We start from the raw sequence: 19,092 nt of genomic DNA, 5'->3' as shown, positions 1-19,092 counted from the left end.
CTTATGTTTTTTCCTTAAGTTTAGAAGAATGCATTTGATCTCCCAAATGGGACATTAGCATTCAATCACAGTTGATTTCATCTACTTATTATAGACGAAATCTTTACTTGTCACACGGTTTCTGAAAGCTGAACCAAATCTGCCCTCAATCTCAGCCTTTGACATTTGCGATACGCAACACGCAATTCTCTCCAACAGGAAGTATCTTCATTTCCTGTTTCAAACGCGAGCAATTAAAAAGCCACGCCGATTCTTGAGTGCCTCGCACTAAAGGTCACTGTCTGAAACGTTCGTCTGAACTTTTCGCACGTTAAAAAGGAAATACGATGTCAATCTCGTCTACACGCTGCCTCTGAAACTTTGATCTGTCATAAAAAAAATAATGAAAAAAAAAACTGTTCGTTTCAGGTTCAATTATCTAGCGTTTTCGTATCAGCAACAAGATGAAGAATGTGAAAAGACTCCCAACCAATCATGGCTTCAAAATAGGCCTAGAAATACAATGTTTGGTGTGTTTCTTTTCTGTCATGCTAATACAGTTTTCACAACAACAAACCCTTAAAGTACAAATACAGTTTGCTTTCAGTCCTGCGTTCGTGATTACAGCCAGTTTTTCAACATCTCTCTCTAATTACTCTCATTTTTGTACAGAATTGTACGCGCGAAGGAGCTAATAATTTACAGCCCTATTCAGCCGCTTACGCACTAAATGTTTACTTGTCCCACAGTTTCTGAAAGCTGATATTCAAACAGCAGAGGCGCACACCAAATCTGCAAAACCATACACTAATTCTCAGCCTTTGAGTCAGTTTCCAATTTCGTTAATCGCTTTTGGCAAAGCAAAGCACCATTCTCTATGTAGCGCGCAAAAATCGAACAGGAATGAATATTACGGCAAAGATGCTTGCACATGTTTCCTTGTTTGTTATGTTTTGAATGCAGTGCTTCATTTTGCAAGAGATGTGATGCGTTTTGTATTTCCTGCATGCAATTCTTGGATTTGTATGTTAAGGAGATTTAAAAATATATCATGTCAAAGTGTTTTTCGATGCAAGACAAATGCTTGCAATGTGTGATATTTTGAATATTGCAATATTTTGTGCATGCAATTCTTGGATTTGTGTGTAAAAAGGGAGGCAAAGTTTCGACAATGCGTGTAAGCAGCTGAACTGTAAATCAATAATTACAAATTGATGAAAGATTATAAAGGGCTTGGCTTGGTGGTCCGTCTCCATGCGTACGCTTTCTCTGCGTGTCCCAGCAGCCGCCATCCTTTCAAGCAGAACAGTGTCAGCGGGCAGCCATTACGGGCCACGGTCAGCAGCATCCAACTCCAAAATAGCTCGTCTTGCAGTCCTTGCCCGGTTGGTTTCAGGGTCTGGCAGAGCAGAGAGGGCCTGGGTACTGTAACTCACAAAGTAGACAGATGAGTCCTGCTCAGAGAGGGGCTCTCTCCATCTGCCCGTGTAACAGAGCACAGGTGGGAGGACAGATCTGATCCTTTGTGCATCGAATTAATGAGCAGGCGTGTGTGCATATTTGGAGCAGTGTTATTTTAATAGTATAGTTTTTGTTGATATTTAAATGTTAGAAAAACTTGATTTTAGTTGTATTTAATACAACACTCTCTTACATTTGGTGGTTATGTTCTGATATAAAATATTGATAAAATAATAGATCAAAACATTAAAGCAACTGTGATGCACCTTAGCAACATGAGCAGATTAGCCCACATGCTCTTCCTTAATATAACAAATCCATGATGTGTGCATTTTTAAAAATGCCTGTATAGTCATTATGAAATGTTAGTTTTTTATTTAGTTTGTAATTACGGTGCTAAAATTAGAAAATGTATTTCAAGTACCTTTTTTTCTACCTGGCATAAACGTTTCTTGGTGCACAAAAATACATACCAGCAAGTACATTTTAATGCAGTTTCACTAGAGGCGGTAAAACTCTGAAGCCTTTTATTCCTTTTCATGCAAATTTACAGAGTTTTGTTTAATAAAGCTTGCTTACTTTTTGCACAATTGCTTTAAGAACATCATGTTGTGACTTCCAAACAATTTCAATATGCCGGGATATTTGATGCTTTTGAATGTTAGCATTACATGTCCAGCTTCAAATCAATGTGTTTTCATAAACGGTAGGTTTGTTCGGCAGATCAGAGATGTACTTGAGAGCTTCGGTTCAATCCTGTGTAACTACGGTTCGACAAAACAGCTCAGATCTGTGTACAAGGAAGTTGAAATGGCACGGTTGCATCAACATATGTGTTTTGCATTTGTTATGGTTTAGGGTTGGATTGTGGTGTAGGGCATGTGACAGAGCATAGCTTTTAGCAACAACTTACGGATATTTCCGTTCTGGACCAGTGCAGGACATACCTATATATAAGTATAAAACGTGCCAGGGTTCGCGTATTGAAGCTGTGTTTTAGCACCACTCTGCGGCCAAACTTGAAAAAAGCGCACAGAGATATTTTAAACTTCTTTATCGTCTTCTAGGTCACGTTCTCATTTGTGGAGCTTATAGCTATATCAATGATAAATAATCTTGTGAGGCATTTATAGATGATACTGCATCCCGGTAATGAGAATACTATGCATTCATTAAATACTGTAGGGTGCCTACATTTCATAGAATATTAACACAGAGCTCTGGTTTACTCTTCAGATCGGTTCAGGTGAAATTCCTCCAAGAAAGATGATGAAGTGTAACTACGTTTCATCTGCCCTCGCTCTTATGAGGAACTGTAAATGCGCAACAGAAATTCTGCATGTCTCCCCTCCGCAAAAAAAAAAAAACAATCTATATTTTATTCGGTTTCATTATTCCGTAAAGAGTGCTGTGTGAAGTACGTCGGATGCTCGTAAAAAGTGCGCTTTGTGAATTATTCAGTGAGCTGTTTTGCATAGCAAAGGCCGGCGGAGAGGAGGGGTTGCGAGTCGGGTGAATCTGGAGTTGAGGAATGACACCGTGTTGCTTCCTCCTCTCAGCTTCTCATCACGTTAATTACCGTATCTGGCTCTCGTCGGGCTGCGGTTCCTCTCTCGAGTCACTGCCGCATCGCGGATGATCCGTCAGTGGAAAGAAAAGGATATTTGTCTTTGTTTTTCAGAAAGGGATTGAAAGCTACGAATGATTGTAAATAACTTTTAAAGGGGAACGATTATACCGCTCGTCTGACCCTGGAGCACAAAAGCAGCCATGAGCAGCACATGTATATTTGTAGAAATAGCCAAAGAAATGCATTATATGAGTCAAAATTATAAATTATTAGGATGTTAAATAAACCGAGAAGGTTCATGCTCGAGAAGATATCTTGTAAATTTCCTCTGTATTTTTTGATTAGTAATATGCATTGCTAAGAATTTCATTTGGACAACTTTAAAGGTGATTTTCTCAGACTCCTAGCCTAACAAACCATACCACATGTATAAATTTTGTGTATATGTACGCACATCAATTTAGAAAAATTCCCTTGTGACAGACTTTGGGGTCATATATTTATGACCATCAGCTATAAAATAAACCCTATTTGATCCAATGCAACTGAAAAGAATGAAAAGTGGCACACAGGTTTTAAATCCTACACACTCAAGGATTTGATTGCCAGGTTATCTATAAGAGGTTTTGGGAATGCTATCGTAAATTTCTCTCGAGATTTGGCGTGAATCACCTGTAGCTGTGCAGGATGGACTTCACCTCGAGATGGACACGTTTACTCTTAATTATTCATGCGTTCATTACATAAACGAGGCGGTGGCTGTAGGCTCTGCTCTGTTTATTTCTGCTACTGTACTCCCAGGGCTATAACAAAATGAACCTCCCCACTCACGAATGGTGTATTGTTGATAGCCTGAAATAATTAGGGCTGCTCCGGTGGGGTTTGGTTTAACGACGCGGGCTCTATCCTCCACAAATGACATCCTCCTCAGAGAGAGGGACTCAGTCAGGACTGAAATAATCAATGATTTGTGGTTTCCATTTTGAGTCTCAGTGTGAAGCTGCTTAGTCCTGCTCCACTGCACAGCGTGTTAGCTGTTCGGTTCGCCGCCGTTACAGTCATCCTTCCTCTCGCTCTATGAGACACCCGCTTTGCATACTTATAGGTTATCTATACAAGAAGAAAATGGATAAGTTCGACAATACAGACTGGTGCGCAGTCCAAAAAAAAAGAAACCTCACAGCAAAACGTCTTTAATAAGAAGAAGAAAGACAAACAGCTGGAGTCGTTTCGAGTTTCAATTTGGCTCTGATGGTCGAGTTGAGTTTAAACAGCGCCGAGTATCTCTTCCAGACGATCCCAAATATAAACACATCTCCTGTCGAGAAAGGTTTTTAAAACTTTTTTAATGGCCCTTTTGAATAAAGCGAATTATAAATCTCTCGTTTTCTGAATTCGTGATCTGCGTCTGGAATTTCCTCCAGTGACACACAAGGAGGAGCTTGCAGGGTCCAGTGCTTGTGAGTCTATTTTTAGCCATGTGTAATTTAAAGATAATAAGCTCTATTTGCATTTGCCAGCCCTATCAGACAGCACAGACCGCACGGCTTTCTCACCTCAGCTGACTCACTCACTTTGTGCGACTCTTCTTTCGGCGATTACAGCGATTGCATTTTAATATTTTTTTGTCTTGCTTGAAAGTGTGTGCTTAGCGATCCTTAATGAATCATTTGTACTTAAATTAATGGGATATTATCCTTAGCATATTTTAAAAGCAGGCAACTATGAAAGCCGTTTGACGCTGAATTAAAAAAAGGTTATTGCGACTTTTTATCTCGTAATCGTGCCTTTTTTTCTCAGAATTGTTATGAAGTTATAAAGAGTTATAAAAAACTTTTATTCTGAGTTTATAGCACGCTCATGTCAAACAACTCTGATTTATTTCTCAAAATTGCTGTTTTTATTCAGACGAAGACTACCGCGCTCGAAGTTCACGGTGTATTACAGTCTCGTGGAAAAAGCAATTAGCTCGAATTTGTATTTGGTCTTTTGCTCATCTCCTCAGCCATCTAGAATCAGCACGCTTGAAATTAATTGGCCTTCTCCGTATAGACTTCCTGCTAAGTTCCTGTCCGTCTCCTTAACACGGGAAGAAAAAGCTTCCCGAATCAAAAGAAGTACAAATCAGAAGTCTCTCATCTCAAGCCGAGCCATCTGTCTTCTTTTGTGTATAAAATCGAGCCCATGGGCTTGGACCAGCCCTCTCATCTTTTCAATCAGATTCTGCTGCTGAGTGGCAACTGGCCCACATCTAAGCCTGGTGCTCAATGGACTTTCTCTGTGGTAAGAAGCTAAATCTGTCGCAGTGAACCATGCCTGATGTGTTAATGGTGGATCCTTTGCTCTCTCTGAAATGTCACACTCCAATCAACAACCCCAGCTGACTCTTGTTCTTTCGTCCTCCGCGCATCCCTTTCACTGTAATTAGCTACAGTGTGCCCACTGATTGGACCCCTTATTCTCTTTGTCTATTAGCCGTGTGCTGAGAGGCGTCTTTTCTTTCTCTGGGAAAGTGTAAGTGAGGCGTTGGGCTTATCGTTCGCCTCTTATCGTTTCACCTCTGTTATTGCGCCGCGAACAATGCCTCGTTTTCTTAAATTTGATTTTGCAGAGTAATTTGCTGAGTCACTGTGAGCTAATACTTGTTGACAAACCAAAACATATCTGTTCTTGATGAGGGTGAGATTAGCATTGTTAATTATGACCTTAAGAGAGGCGTTACAGTTCTGTCGGTGAGTGCACTACACTGCTGCTAGTTTTAAGTTTTAATAATAATATTTATTGTTGTTGTTGTTGTGCAATATAGATATGTGTGTGTATCATTTTATGTATCATGAGATTCACTATTAGTCTATAATATTGAAGAACAAACACTGAATATACGGCTTTGCTAATGGCAAAAAAAAATTACATTTTTTTTTAAATTAAATTACATTATATTAATTATATTATAACCAAATTATTGATTATAGAATCATTTATCACTATTAATTACTGTTTTTGTTTAATTACAGCTTTTTACTCAATCAAAGGATCTTCGAGAAGTGACTAAAAACACATCTCGTCCATCTTTATTTATAATTTTATAACTCTAGAACTCTATATTCCAATTCTATTCTTAGATTTGCAGTCCATTCATTCACCAACGCTTTCCTTGTAAAAAAAACTAATACTAACGCTCTTGAATCTTTTTGCATGTATATTTTTTACATTTGTTATACAATTAACAAAAGAAAAAGGTCTGTAATACTAGCTAGTTCTATTATTTTCCAGTTTTATCTATTTTATAATATATCTTTACATATATATAATATAGATTTCAATTTGGGTTTGGACCAAAATATGACAATAATATAGTTTTTTTCTTTTTTTTTGTCAGATTCACTCTTAGGCATTCTGGTAATAATACATCAAAACAAAACTACAACATATTGCTTTGCTTAAGGCAGTAAGAAAGAAAAAAAAAAAAAACTTTGATTAGTGTCTTTATTTTCATCCTGGAGATGAACTCTATGTCCTACACCGCATGCTCCTTTCTCTGTCTCCCAGCAATCATGAAGGCTTTTTGATAGAAGTTAATGAAATGAAATAAATTGGCTTGTAATGCATGGGAGGCTGTAAAGGTAATGGAATTTGAAGAGTGAGAATGGGGAAATGGGGCAGAGATTGGTGGAGGTTTGTGTCCCGAGGGCTGTGAAACATGGCAGCGGTGATATAGAACAGAGCCAAAGGTGTCCAGATAGTGAGGGACTCATTTATACAACCTTCCTCAGCCCTTCATCAATTAAAAAATCGTTGAGTATATATCATATCGTATAACACATGCATCACTCTTATGCTACGTGAAAAAAATAATAGTAAATGGCTGAGATACAACTATTTGAAAATCGGGAATCTGAGGGTGGAAAAAAATATTCAGACAATTGCCTTTAAAGTTATCAGTTAATACAATTGCCTATTAAAGTAAAATTCTTAGCTATGCATATTTACAATCAAAAATGAAGTATTTACGATAGGAAATATTTTCATGCAACATTATCTTTGCTCAATATCCTAGTCATTTTTGGCATAAAAGAAAAATTTATTTTTAGCTATTGCTACAATGCTATTTATGACTGCTTGTGTGCTCCAGGGTCACATACTTCAATTCTGAGTGTAATATTTTCCATTTACAATGCCTTTTTTATCTGCCACGATTAATCCGAGAGGTTGCTCAGAGACGTACATGAATATAACTTAAGATAAATACACCTAACTTTAACTGACGCGGTAATAAACGCCTCACAGTTCAAAGAAAATTATTGGACAACATCGGCTGCGCCCTCTTCTCATAAATACGATCATTCTCACTCGAAGGCAGCGTTTTAAAACTAATTGCGTGGTGCAGACGACGAATATGTAAACGGGAACAAAAATCGCAGGACTCTCATTTCACCACCGATCACATCTGATGACCTCAGATAAGCCTTTCGGTTAAGGATATATACAGATAAATGAGTCCAACCAGGCGAGAGAAAATATGAAAAGCGGAGAAGGCACGCTCCGTATGCACCCGTTAAGTCATTAACATATGCTTCAACATGTTTCACCCACCATTGCACCGGGTGATGCTGGAGTGGCAAGCTGTTGATTGCTCATTGTGAACGGTGCCCTTTTTCTCACAATGCGTCTCTGCAGAATAATTGTTAGGCTGTTGTATAGAGACTTTGGCCTGAGTGCATGTGTGTGTGTGTGTGTGTGAACATCTGGAGTTTGCCTGGCATTGTTTCCACGGCCCGGGGCAAAAGTCTTCCAGAGCGTGAATGTGCGACCGAGAGAGAGAGAGAGAGAGAGAGAGAGAGAGAGAGAGAGAGAGAGAGAGAGAGACAGAGAGAGAGAGAGAGAGAGAGAGAGAGACAGAGAGAGACAGAGAGAGAGACAGAGAGAGACAGAGAGAGAGAGAGAGAGAGAGAGAGAGAGACAGAGAGAGAGACAGGAGAGAGACAGAGAGAGACAGAGAGAGACAGAGAGAGACAGAGAGAGAGAGAGAGAGAGACAGAGAGAGAGAGAGAGAGAGAGAGAGAGAGAGAGAGAGAGAGAGAGAGAGAGAGAGAGAGAGACAGAGAGAGACAGAGAGAGAGAGAGAGAGAGAGAGAGAGAGAGAGAGAGAGAGAGAGAGAGAGAGAGAGAGAGAGAGAGAGAGAGAGAGAGAGAGAGAGAGAGAGAGAGAGAGAGAGAGAGAGAGAGAGAGAGAGAGAGAGAGAGAGAGAGAGAGAGAGAGAGAGAGAGAGAGAGAGAGAGAGAGAGAGAGAGAGAGAGAGAGAGAGAGACAGAGAGAGAGAGAGAGAGAGAGAGAGAGAGAGAGAGAGAGAGAGAGAGAGAGAGAGAGAGAGAGAGAGAGAGAGACAGAGAGAGAGACAGAGAGAGAGAGAGAGAGAGAGAGAGAGAGAGAGAGAGAGAGAGAGAGAGAGACAGAGAGAGAGAGAGAGAGAGAGAGAGAGAGAGAGAGAGAGAGGGGTAATTTGTTTTGTTTGAGCAGAGGACGGTAGGGAGTGAAGAGTGCTTAAATTGATTGATTGGTGGCTCGTAGAGTAGTGGACCGGGCCATAATTACTCTTTGTGCCTGGTGTGATAAGGAAATTAATCAAACCATTATGTTGCTCCATTTTATCATCAGGTAGCAATAATTGAATAAACTAACTTCACTTGTCTTGGGATGACTTTCCTCGCTACGTGTGCGGGAGAAGGTTGGGCGTTTTGCATCGCGTCTGTTCGGCCGGGAAGGGATTTTCCCGTTGCTTATTGCGTAAACAAGAAAAGCATTCTGAGATGATTCCTTTTTATCGTTCCATCTGTCCAGCCTTCTGTTCGCCGTCATACCTGTCTATAACTCTGCATCTGTTCACCACGTCAGAAACAGCCCCCGGTTGTAGTAAGAAATCCAGCCACTTTGTAACTTTCTGTCGTTGCGTCGTACCTCCCGCCGAGCGGAACAAACGGGAGGGCTGGAATAAAGCCGCTAAATCAGTCCGATTGTTCTTAAACCCTTCATGTCCACTTGTATCACTTCATGCAGAGTTGGAAATAGGGCGGCCAATTCTCCATTCGCTTCAGCTGTTTGTGGATTTTCTGACTGACCCCCCACTTGCCAAACTCGCTTTCCTTTTTCCCTTTCACTCTAAAAGTGTCTCTACAAATCAATTACCTTCCCCGGCTCGTTTGGGATTTAGCGAGGACATTGTCTGTGGCAGATAATGAGGTCTGGTGCTGTGATTTTCTTTCTCCCGTGATGCCGCGCAGGTTATTTTCTCAGCGGAGGAGCAGCGGCCTCGTGTAGCAGAAATTTAAGCTGGTATTATTGCCTTCCCGTTTTATCAAATCAGAAGCGACAGCTCAGCCTTACACTGAGTAGATGTTACATCAAATCAGGGCCTGACAAAAGAAAGTACAGGACTTTGATGGGTTACTTGGACTTTTTTGTGATATGATGACCAGTGATATGTTCATGCACATTCACACGCAATTGCGTATGACAGTGGATTCTGTTTTTGGATGCGTTTGTTGGCCTGCATCAACAGCTGAAGGCATGAATATAAAATTATTTGGGTCAAAATGCAAATTATTGTAGTGCTTCCGCTGCGTTCAGTGTATATCTGCACGCTTAATCTATCTGCAAGCAACTACATGTCAGCTAATTCTCATTTATTTGCAACTACATGTCCACTAACTCTCAGAGGAGACTGTTAGGGTTGGTTTGGGGTTAGTAGAATAAGTCGACATATACTTGCAAAGTTTCCAATAGTCAGTATGTTGTGGTATTAAGCAGATAGTCTACTAATACTCTAATGGCTGCTAGTTGACATGTAGTTGCAGAGTTACTTGCTTTTAGTAGAATATCTAAAGTGGACTATAGAAATAAAGTGTTACAGTTTGTAATTTGTTTTCCATGAGGAGACATGGGTGTTCCCGTGGGATTGTTATGCACATCTGCTGTTGTTAGGAAAATGTGTATTTGAGTTACTCAAGAACAGTACGACTTCCATAATTAGCATGGTGTTGCTCCGTATGCATCGTTCCTGACCTGGTAAAAGTTTAATGCGGCTAGTTTACTTGTCTTTAGAGCTTCAGAAATACTTGCTAAGCTAAGCATCTAATTCTTATTAAGCCTCATGCATGCAAAGTTTTGTGGAATGGGCATTAGACATTTCTTTTGCCCTTTATTTCAAAGTGAGCGCCCTTACATGTACATATTATACATATAAGTACTGTAATATAGGGTAGGGTTAAGTTTAGGGTTAATGCCTAGTTATTGTAATTACATAATAATATAATCGAAATTTATATTTTGATTGTAAATCTAATTCTACATGGAAATTTCATACTTATAGAATAGCGAGAGTTTGGTAAATTGCAGCGAATCAAATTAGGGTCAAGCTCAGATTTTTAAAGTGCCCCCTGTTATGGATTTTTGAAAACTGCCTTTCATGCAGTGTGTAACAGCTCTAAGTGAATGAAAGCACTGTTTGGCGCTAGCCGGTAACGGCCGTGAACAAGGCAGCACTGCCTCACAAATGCTGCTTTTATTATTAAATGGAAATTAAATGGACCAATCGTGGCAGATTAGCATCATAAAAAAGAGGGGTTTGGAGGAATGAATCGTTGAGAAAATTGTTCGGAAGTCATTGAGCAAATAAGAGCAAAAAAGTAATGCATATTATTAGACCTTGCATGCATGTCAACCTGTAGATGGTGACTTCTTAAAACCAAAATACGAAGCTTTTATTACCCGTTATAATACAGTTGTTAAACATTGCATCTTAAAAATATACCCTATATAGTGCGCCTAGCTTTCTGGTCATCGATCAGATTATATTCCAATGCAGAAGATGTTCTAATTTCCGTGAATTTAAAATGATTAAAATCAAGCCTTGATCCTGATAGACATGTCCATTTTCCTAAGCAAGTTTAATTGCCATGTCTTGCCTAAGCATACCCATCATTAGTATCAATATCACGATGAAAAGAGGTTGCCTTTTACCCCGAATGTTACACAAACAATATAATCACTTTCCATTTTGATAGATGGAGCTCTGGAGTCAGTTAATCGGTATCCACCCTTAATTAACATGCTCAATCATGTCTCTCTCTCAAAATGATCCGCCGGCCGCCTTTTTCATGATAGCGATTATCAGTTGTTTGGCTGTGGATATGACAGGCCTAATAGAACTGGATAGCCTCAGTGAACTGCCGGATGGACTCGTATATCAGATGTGTCCGCAGCGGGAAGATGGTGTCTCGTTTATGTCTGTTGTCCTTTTGCAGACCCAGAGCCTAGGGACCAGTAGCCTGCGTAAGGCTTTTAGTACTAAAACACAGCTCTGATTTCACAGAGGAACTCTCTATTTATTTATGATTTCGAAGCACGGAACTAAAATAATTTTTTGTGTCCATCTGTATCCATGTGAAGAACTTGTTTTGCATTTCTATTGCAGTCTCTGACAGGTCTTCTTGTTGAGTGTTAATGGCACTAATTAGTCTAAGTGTTAAAGCGTATAATTATGGGTCATAAGTTAGCTTGCATGAAACATCTCATACTTGTTCGTATTTGGCTGCCATGGTAACTAGCAGCATTCTCGAATAGCACTGATGAATCAGAGTGTCCTTTGGATTTATTTAAGAGCGATATAATGAAAAGTTAAACAATAAGCAATTCGTTCAGAACTCGACAGGTAATTTGAATTGCATTCATTCGCACACATAAACGGTGAGTGCATCCAGGCAAGATAGATTATGACAAGGGCTACGTTTAATAAAGTGCGTTCATTATTCTCTGTTTTGCTGTCATCTCAGGATGCTTTTCTAAATTTCATTGCACAAACATTCTAATTGGAGCTATATACTGAAGGACAGCCGTGTATTTCCTGAGTGGTAATTAAAGCTGAAGTGTGTCGTTTCTGTCCTAGTGTCACCAGACAGAATTTCAAAAATAATGACTGTTTTCCCTGCAGATTTCTATTGGGTGAACTAACCTAAACCCCGCCTAAACTCACAACATCGGCTGCTGCATTGGGCGCTCGAACTAAATTAAAACAGTGCAGCTCTTCCAGTAGCTAACTGCTTTTTTCCAGCAAGCAGTGACGTAGCGGGAGCAAAAGGTACATTTTACTTTGCTTTCTGATGAGTCACGAGTCTGTAATGCGTTGCAGCACGGCCTTTTCGAAAGTAAACCACTAGTGTGTCCACTAAGAGAGCATCTGATGGTTTTGCGAAAGATGCACAGGAGTGGATATAAAAAACTAAGACTAAAATAAGTCTACATCTAAGACTTAAAGCACATAAACTGATTAATTGTTCTGCTTTCTTGCACTCTATATCAAATGTCTATATTACAATGATGAACCGTCCCCCACAGTTTTGTAAAGAACACTAATCGAACAGAAAATAAATGATGAGTGGCGTCCTAAAGCCTAAAGTGTGTTGTGTGTTGAAGCGTCTAGTTTAAGTTGCATACATTTGGTTTTTGCATTGGTGTTATGTTTGTAGCATGTTCGACGGTCAATTTGAGATGATATAGCTGTAGGCTATGGCTATATTTTATTACTTTGTGTATAGGATTACAAAATCAAATGATGGGGACTCTTTTGTTATTGAAATGTGTCCCGGTCCTACTCTTTAAAATCATGATTGCATTTTAAACCCCAAATATTTTACTTATAACATATTTATATTATATTATGTTATATTTCTTTATTAAAAATTATTCATTCGCTTGTAATGTTAATTGTACATAATAATAATAACAATTAAACTAAAAGTAATTTTAATGTAGTTAATAGTAGCTTGTAGCTGGTTTTCAGAGCAACTTGCCCAACACTGTTTACGTCAGGAAATTTTCCAAAGGACTACAATTTTATTATAAAAAATATATATATATTTTTGTCATTTTAGAAAGTAGTCGAATTCAGTTTTTTGCATGATTTATTTATTCCATTGATCTGACCCATTTGAAATATCACTTTTTAGTCCTATCAGGCCAAAAGTCGGATTATAAACCGATTCCTTAAGCAGGGCTGGGCGATATATCGCGCACGGTATATTTGCGCACGTCTCTTTAAATGAACAAAGAAGTGTATGTGTTTTTGAGGAATTGGCTTTGTCTAGGTGGCTCCGTTTCCACTAGGTATTAAGAACAACATTAAGAATAATCACGTTAGGTAAGACAAGCGACAGAACTTGTTGCTTTATCTTGAAATTCAATGTGGTGTGGTTTCACGTTTTTTTTTTTGCTGACCACTTAAAATCACAGCAGGTGGAAAAACTAACCGCGCGCGCGTGTGTGTGTGTGTGTGTGCGTGCGTGTGCGTGTGCGTTCTTCCGAAGCAGCCCTCTGCGTTCTGTCGTTTTTGCAGAAGAAGTGACATTTCTCCCGCCCACCTTTTTGTGTGTTTGCGTGCATCCCGAGCCATCTGCCTTCTCCTTCTGGATCCGCTCCTTTCTCAGTCTTCCATTCCACCCCCTGCTTTCCTCTCCCATCACACCGGTATCGGTGTCATATGACAGTGGCAGTGAGGAGACCCGAGCTAGGAGCCGTGACTCATTCACAACAACAGAAACACATCAACACGACCTGGAGAGCTGCCATTAGGCCGCCGGCGAGACCCACATCACAGCTCAAACAGCACACCACATACGGGACGGGCCCTGCATTTTCAACACTTTATAGTCCCCGGTTGCCAGTTATTACTGTCTTGTGCCTTACTGTAATGTGTGTTAATATGAACAATGCTTTTACAGACCCAAAGTTTTAGCTTTCATCAACATTTTTTCAATCAAAATTGCATTTTTGGTGATGGCGATTGTCCAACGTGTCCATAACTCTATGCTTTAGTTTTTTCTAATCTGCTAACAAATATATATATACTTCAGTGTATTTGAAATACATTTATTTCATGCTAAGTCTACTACAAATACATTTTAATATTTATTGTACTTTTAGTATACTAAACTGGTACACTTCAAGTCTGAAAAAATTGGACTAACTAATTTTGTACCTAATGCACTTTAATTTGCTTGAAGTAGTGTTGAAGTCCAATTAAAGACATACTTATTATATTTAATTGGGAAACTATTGCAAGTATTGACTTTAATATTATTCGAAGATCAAAAGCGACATTAAAACTAGATTTTAACTACGAAATGCATTTATTTTATATAATAATAATTATAATAATAAGTATATAACATTTTTACTAGGATATTTTTCTTTTGTTTAGGTTTAAAACTCTGTAGCACAAACGTTGTGGGATGAATTAAAGGTCAAATGTGACTTATACTGCAAATTGCAAATATTACTATTTTTTGTTTGTGCTACAGTCAAGATTTATACTTTAAATTGCACGGCTTTTGTATCAATAATATACAGCAAACATTATTAATGTGTATCAGTTAAGCTCTTCTCGCTTGAACCACGAAGCAACTATCCATAGTAACCCGCATAGCAACACATATTTCCTCATGATTGGCAATGTAAGTTCATTTTGTAATCAAGCTAAACCAAAGAAGTCTCCGTAACAGTCTTATCAGTTCTACAGTAAATGTTCCGCAGCTAAAATCTGCAGCTTATTATTTGCTAGAAAGCTTTTCCCCGCTGTGAACTTTGAATAGTTCCAGAGTAATGGATTACAAGCACTCAAGACAGCTTTGAAAGTTAGCGAGCCCAAACCAATGCAAGCTTGGCGTGTGTATGCGCGCGTGTTCGAGACAGATATAAACAGCTCGCCATAAATCTGACTCCTGTGGAGAAGTTCTTCCATAAATTCTGAAGCCGATCAGAGAAAAGTCATTCAGTGATGGGGAAATCAATTTCATTTAAAGCTCTCATCAGCGGGACTCTCGCTGACGGCCAGCAAGAAAGAGTCTGGGTTTAAAGAAGTCCATGGAAAATGGCGAGAAATATTCTATTACGGCGGAAGCCTGTAATAGTTATTGCCTCCTGAGCTGTAGAGTTGGCTGTTGTTGCCGTATCCCAGCAGATTTCTTCTTTTTGGTCACCAGGTTTCAAAAAAATCCATAAGAATAAATTTCTTCTCGACTGCTGTTTTTCTTCTAATTTTCGAACTTACGCATAAAGTTAAGAATACTTTGTTTTCCCATGTATTTTTGCGTGAATGTTGCTTTCTTGTTTCTTAAGATTAAAGATGAAAGCGTTATTAACCAGTTGCAAATGTGAAAGGAAAACTGGTTGGCACCAACATACGAGCGTTCAATAATCAAACCTTGAAGCACTAAGATCACTAAAGATCACTATTTCAGTTTACTTTGCTTGCAAATACCCAGTTAGCCAGTATGTACATACTTTGACCCAGGTTTAATTGACATGTACAGTTGGGTAACATCCACATGAATGTGAAACTCAAAAATGTAACCTAGAGGGAATATATATAAATCAAATAAAATCGGGCCTGAGATGGAGCCCTGTGGTACCCCACGGTAACAGAGGCGGGTTATGAACGAGACTGACCTATCTCCACAGACTCAAACCAAACGAAGGCTGAATTAAAGGTGCCAACCTCAGTTTTTAACCCGTTTAAAGTAATATCAACAGTATCGAACGCCACACTCAAGTAAGAGTATCAAAACAATGCACAATGCACAAAATGCACAAATTATAACAAGCCATAAACCAATCTTGACAAAGCCATTTTTGTGCTTTACTTAGAATATAAATGATTTTAATGTAATGGTTTACCCCAAAATAAAATTTGCTCACCCTCAGGACATCTGTGATGCAGATATGTTTGTTTCGTCATTGGAAAAGATTTGGAGAAATTAAAAAATTCACAACGGATCATCTGCAGTGAACAGGCGGCGTTAGAATAAGGCTCCAAAGGTCTAATATTTCACATATTGTCAAATAAAAAGCTGCGTGTCCATTAGAAACAAGTCCATCATTTGTGCATTTTAGCCGTTGCTTCTGCACATAATCCATAAAAATGGCGAACAAAATCTTTCTGAAGAAATAAATGTAAATAAAATGTTAAATATTCATTTGAAATCACATTTTTTTCCTTGTGCGCCAATGTCGCGGCCTCTCTCACACATGAACTTTGCTGTTTGGGTCATTGGCGCTGCCCTCGCACCAACATGTTTTTAGTGTTTCACCGCCTGTAATCCTCTCCCCTGTTATACCCAGCAGGCCGGTGCATTTTCCAATCACGTACTGGCGCACTGGAGGGCCGTGTAGGGCTGCGGTGCCGGAAGGTTGACATTAATAATGTGATTGTGCTTTGCCCTCTCTTATCCAGAGGTGGCAGAGGGCAGGCCTCCTCCTGCTGCTGAGAGAGAGAGGCAATCAGCATTTAATCTGCAAGACTGATTAACTTCTCATTACAATCAGGCACACACACACACCATGCAGGCTCTCAGACACACAAACTCATGTACAAACACACAGGGCTGCTCGCAACACACACTGCTCTCACACTCCAGAGGTGGATCTGTAATTATGCCACGGAGATCAAGTCAGGCCTACTTACCCGGCTCTAGCAATCAGTTTTATTTATGCATTTATTTTCAAACTATTTTGCAAGGAACATGGCAATTACGGGGAAAGAATGGCTCAAGTGTCGTGTGACGGTCTTTGGTGAATCACCTGGGTCTATCTTTTGCTCAAGTGCTGTTTCAAATGGACAGAATTTGATGGAGAACATAGCAGAGCTTTAAATAGAGGTTTTATTGTTTAAGTTACTCTCGAGCTGCAAGTATTTGCGAAGCGTTGTTCTAGGATTGTTTTTAAATCCTGTGCGATTTCTAAAGGTTAGAACACGTAAAAATCAGTAATTATAGTTGTCGTATCCAAGTTAATAATTTTATCCAAGTTAAGCCAATTCAAATGGACATTTTATAGTTTAATATTTATTGAAACCATAAAGATTTGTACATTGCGAATGCTTTTATTATTTAGGTTTTTTTAAAGCCAATATTTTTAAATCTGGGGATTAAAATGATTTGTCTTGTTTAAAAAAAAATCTTATTTTTCCTTAGAACAAGCAAATTAGCAAATGGGATAAGAATTGTTTTCAAAAGATTATTTTGCTTGTTTGAAGCTAAGTCTTAATGGTAATTTTTCTTTTTTAAACAAGACAAAAATGTCTTACTTGTCTAGAAAATGTTTTGATTTTTTTTTGCACTGTATGTCTCTAAAGTTGTACATTCAGCAATTATTTATGTTGCAGAGGCTGTCAGCGCGTTGATATTGTACGTATGAATGCAAAAAATAATAACACAAACCAAATTGCTCAGTTTTCACGTAAACCAATAATTACATTTTTCAGCCTCGCCAGGTGCATTTAGCAAATGATCAGCATGAAAAATATTTGCCAATTACTTGAGTGTGAAATTTTCAATTTTCATATCAGATCATGAAGGATGCACATATCACCCTTTCCTCTACTTCATGGACAGAAAGAGACTCTCGAGTTTCCGAACTATGTGCCTTACAAGCTTGGGATACGCACAAATAATTTCAGAAATGTCAGTTCAACTGAGGCGTGTAAATAAAGGCTTCTCTGTTGACACCTCATTTGAATGCTGAGCAGATGACCTCTGCATTTATGAAGGTCTAGGAGAGAAACATGAAATGTCTCAATGTCTCTCAGCAGAGAACCAAACCCAACCTGCTTCTCCAAACATGAGGGCATTTATAAGCTGAATAACAAAATAATGGGATTTTTTTTTACGTGCCTTCACAGCAGTGCATTTCAATTTCATTATTGGGATATATGTACAGTCCATTGATGAAATTCAGTCCATGAAATTTTACATGATGTGAAAGCTGAATATATGAGCTCTCCGCTGATGTACGGTTTGTTAGGATGGAAAAATGTTTGGGTAAGATGCAATCTGGATTCCTAGGGTGCAAAAAAAAATCTAAATATTGAAGAATTTACCATTAAAGTTGTCGAAATTACGTTCTTAGCAATGCATATATTACTAATCAAAAATTAAGTTCTGATATACTTACGGTAGGAAATTTACAGCATAGTTTTCATGGATCTTTACTAAATGGGATGATTTTGGGCGCAAACGAATACAATACAATGTACTGTTGCTACAAATATACCTGTGCTGCCTATAGCCCATATGCTATAAAATATATTTGATGAATTTGTATTTCTCTTGTTTTTTCCAGACTGGAGACGGCTGTTAGCTTAGCGCCTAAAGACGATGAGGAGAAAGTGAAAGCGAAAAAGAGCGGTTGCAAAAACCCATGAGAAAAATGGACACGTGAAGCGCAGAGGACGTAAACGGCACAGTCACCGTCGAGCTCGCAGGTCTGTATCCTCCAAAGCTGAGCCTCACCTTCATCGAAGATGCTTAGGCGTAAAAATATCAATGTAAGGCATGCATTTCCTGTTCTAGAAAAGAAACTATTTGTACAGTCTCTGAAGGTAAAATAGCAGTTTTCCACCACCTTTGAAGCACTCGAAAACAGCATGTGCTGTTGAGAATGTACAATTCAGCCACAGCACCTTTGTATGGATGAATCCATTGAAATGTGAATTTTATTTTATTTTTTTTATTTTTGACCCCAGAGGAGATCAAACGCACGAAAATATGCAGCGCTGAATCCACTTCTAAGCCACATCCTCACTCTATAAGCATGAATTAGAAACCCCAAACTTTAAAGCGAGGCAGGCACAAACACTCTTATCTCTTCTCCACAGTGTAAACATTCAGGTGTTGCTGGAATTTTTAACACGGGTGTCTTTTTATGGGGTCTTCTTACTTCCCATCCACCAAAATTCGAACTCCACCTGGTGAAAGAAATTGATTCAGCATTGGATTCTTAACGCCGTAATTCCGCTGATACCTTCAAAGTGTTGGTGATAACGCTGAGCGTGGCGCGGTGCATCGGTATGTAAAACAGGGAGGAGCGTTATCTTAAACATGCTAATCTCTAGGTGAGTCCATGCTCTGTTTTCTGCAGATGCAAAGGCATTTTTGGGGGCTTGAGATTTTATAATCAAGCGTACAACAACAATGCAAGATCAAAGAACGATTAAGTCAGATCAAGCTAAAGCTCCGGAATCCACAAATGGCTT

General features: G+C 39.0%; 1 protein-coding gene across 1 annotated transcript in view; it reads left to right on the top strand.

The window, feature by feature from the left end:
• Window positions 1-19,092, top strand: part of LOC122346168 (serine/arginine repetitive matrix protein 4-like) — a 47,968-nt gene that overhangs the window by 10,643 nt on the left and 18,233 nt on the right. The window contains 2 exon segments of the mRNA XM_043240860.1: window positions 18,180-18,240; window positions 18,242-18,321. Of these exon segments, the coding sequence (XP_043096795.1) occupies window positions 18,180-18,240; window positions 18,242-18,321 (141 nt within the window).

The sequence above is a fragment of the Puntigrus tetrazona genome, chromosome 5 (assembly GCF_018831695.1).
Source record: "Puntigrus tetrazona isolate hp1 chromosome 5, ASM1883169v1, whole genome shotgun sequence".
Taxonomy (NCBI): Eukaryota; Metazoa; Chordata; class Actinopteri; order Cypriniformes; family Cyprinidae; genus Puntigrus; species Puntigrus tetrazona.
This window is presented reverse-complemented; position numbering and strand designations above follow the sequence as displayed.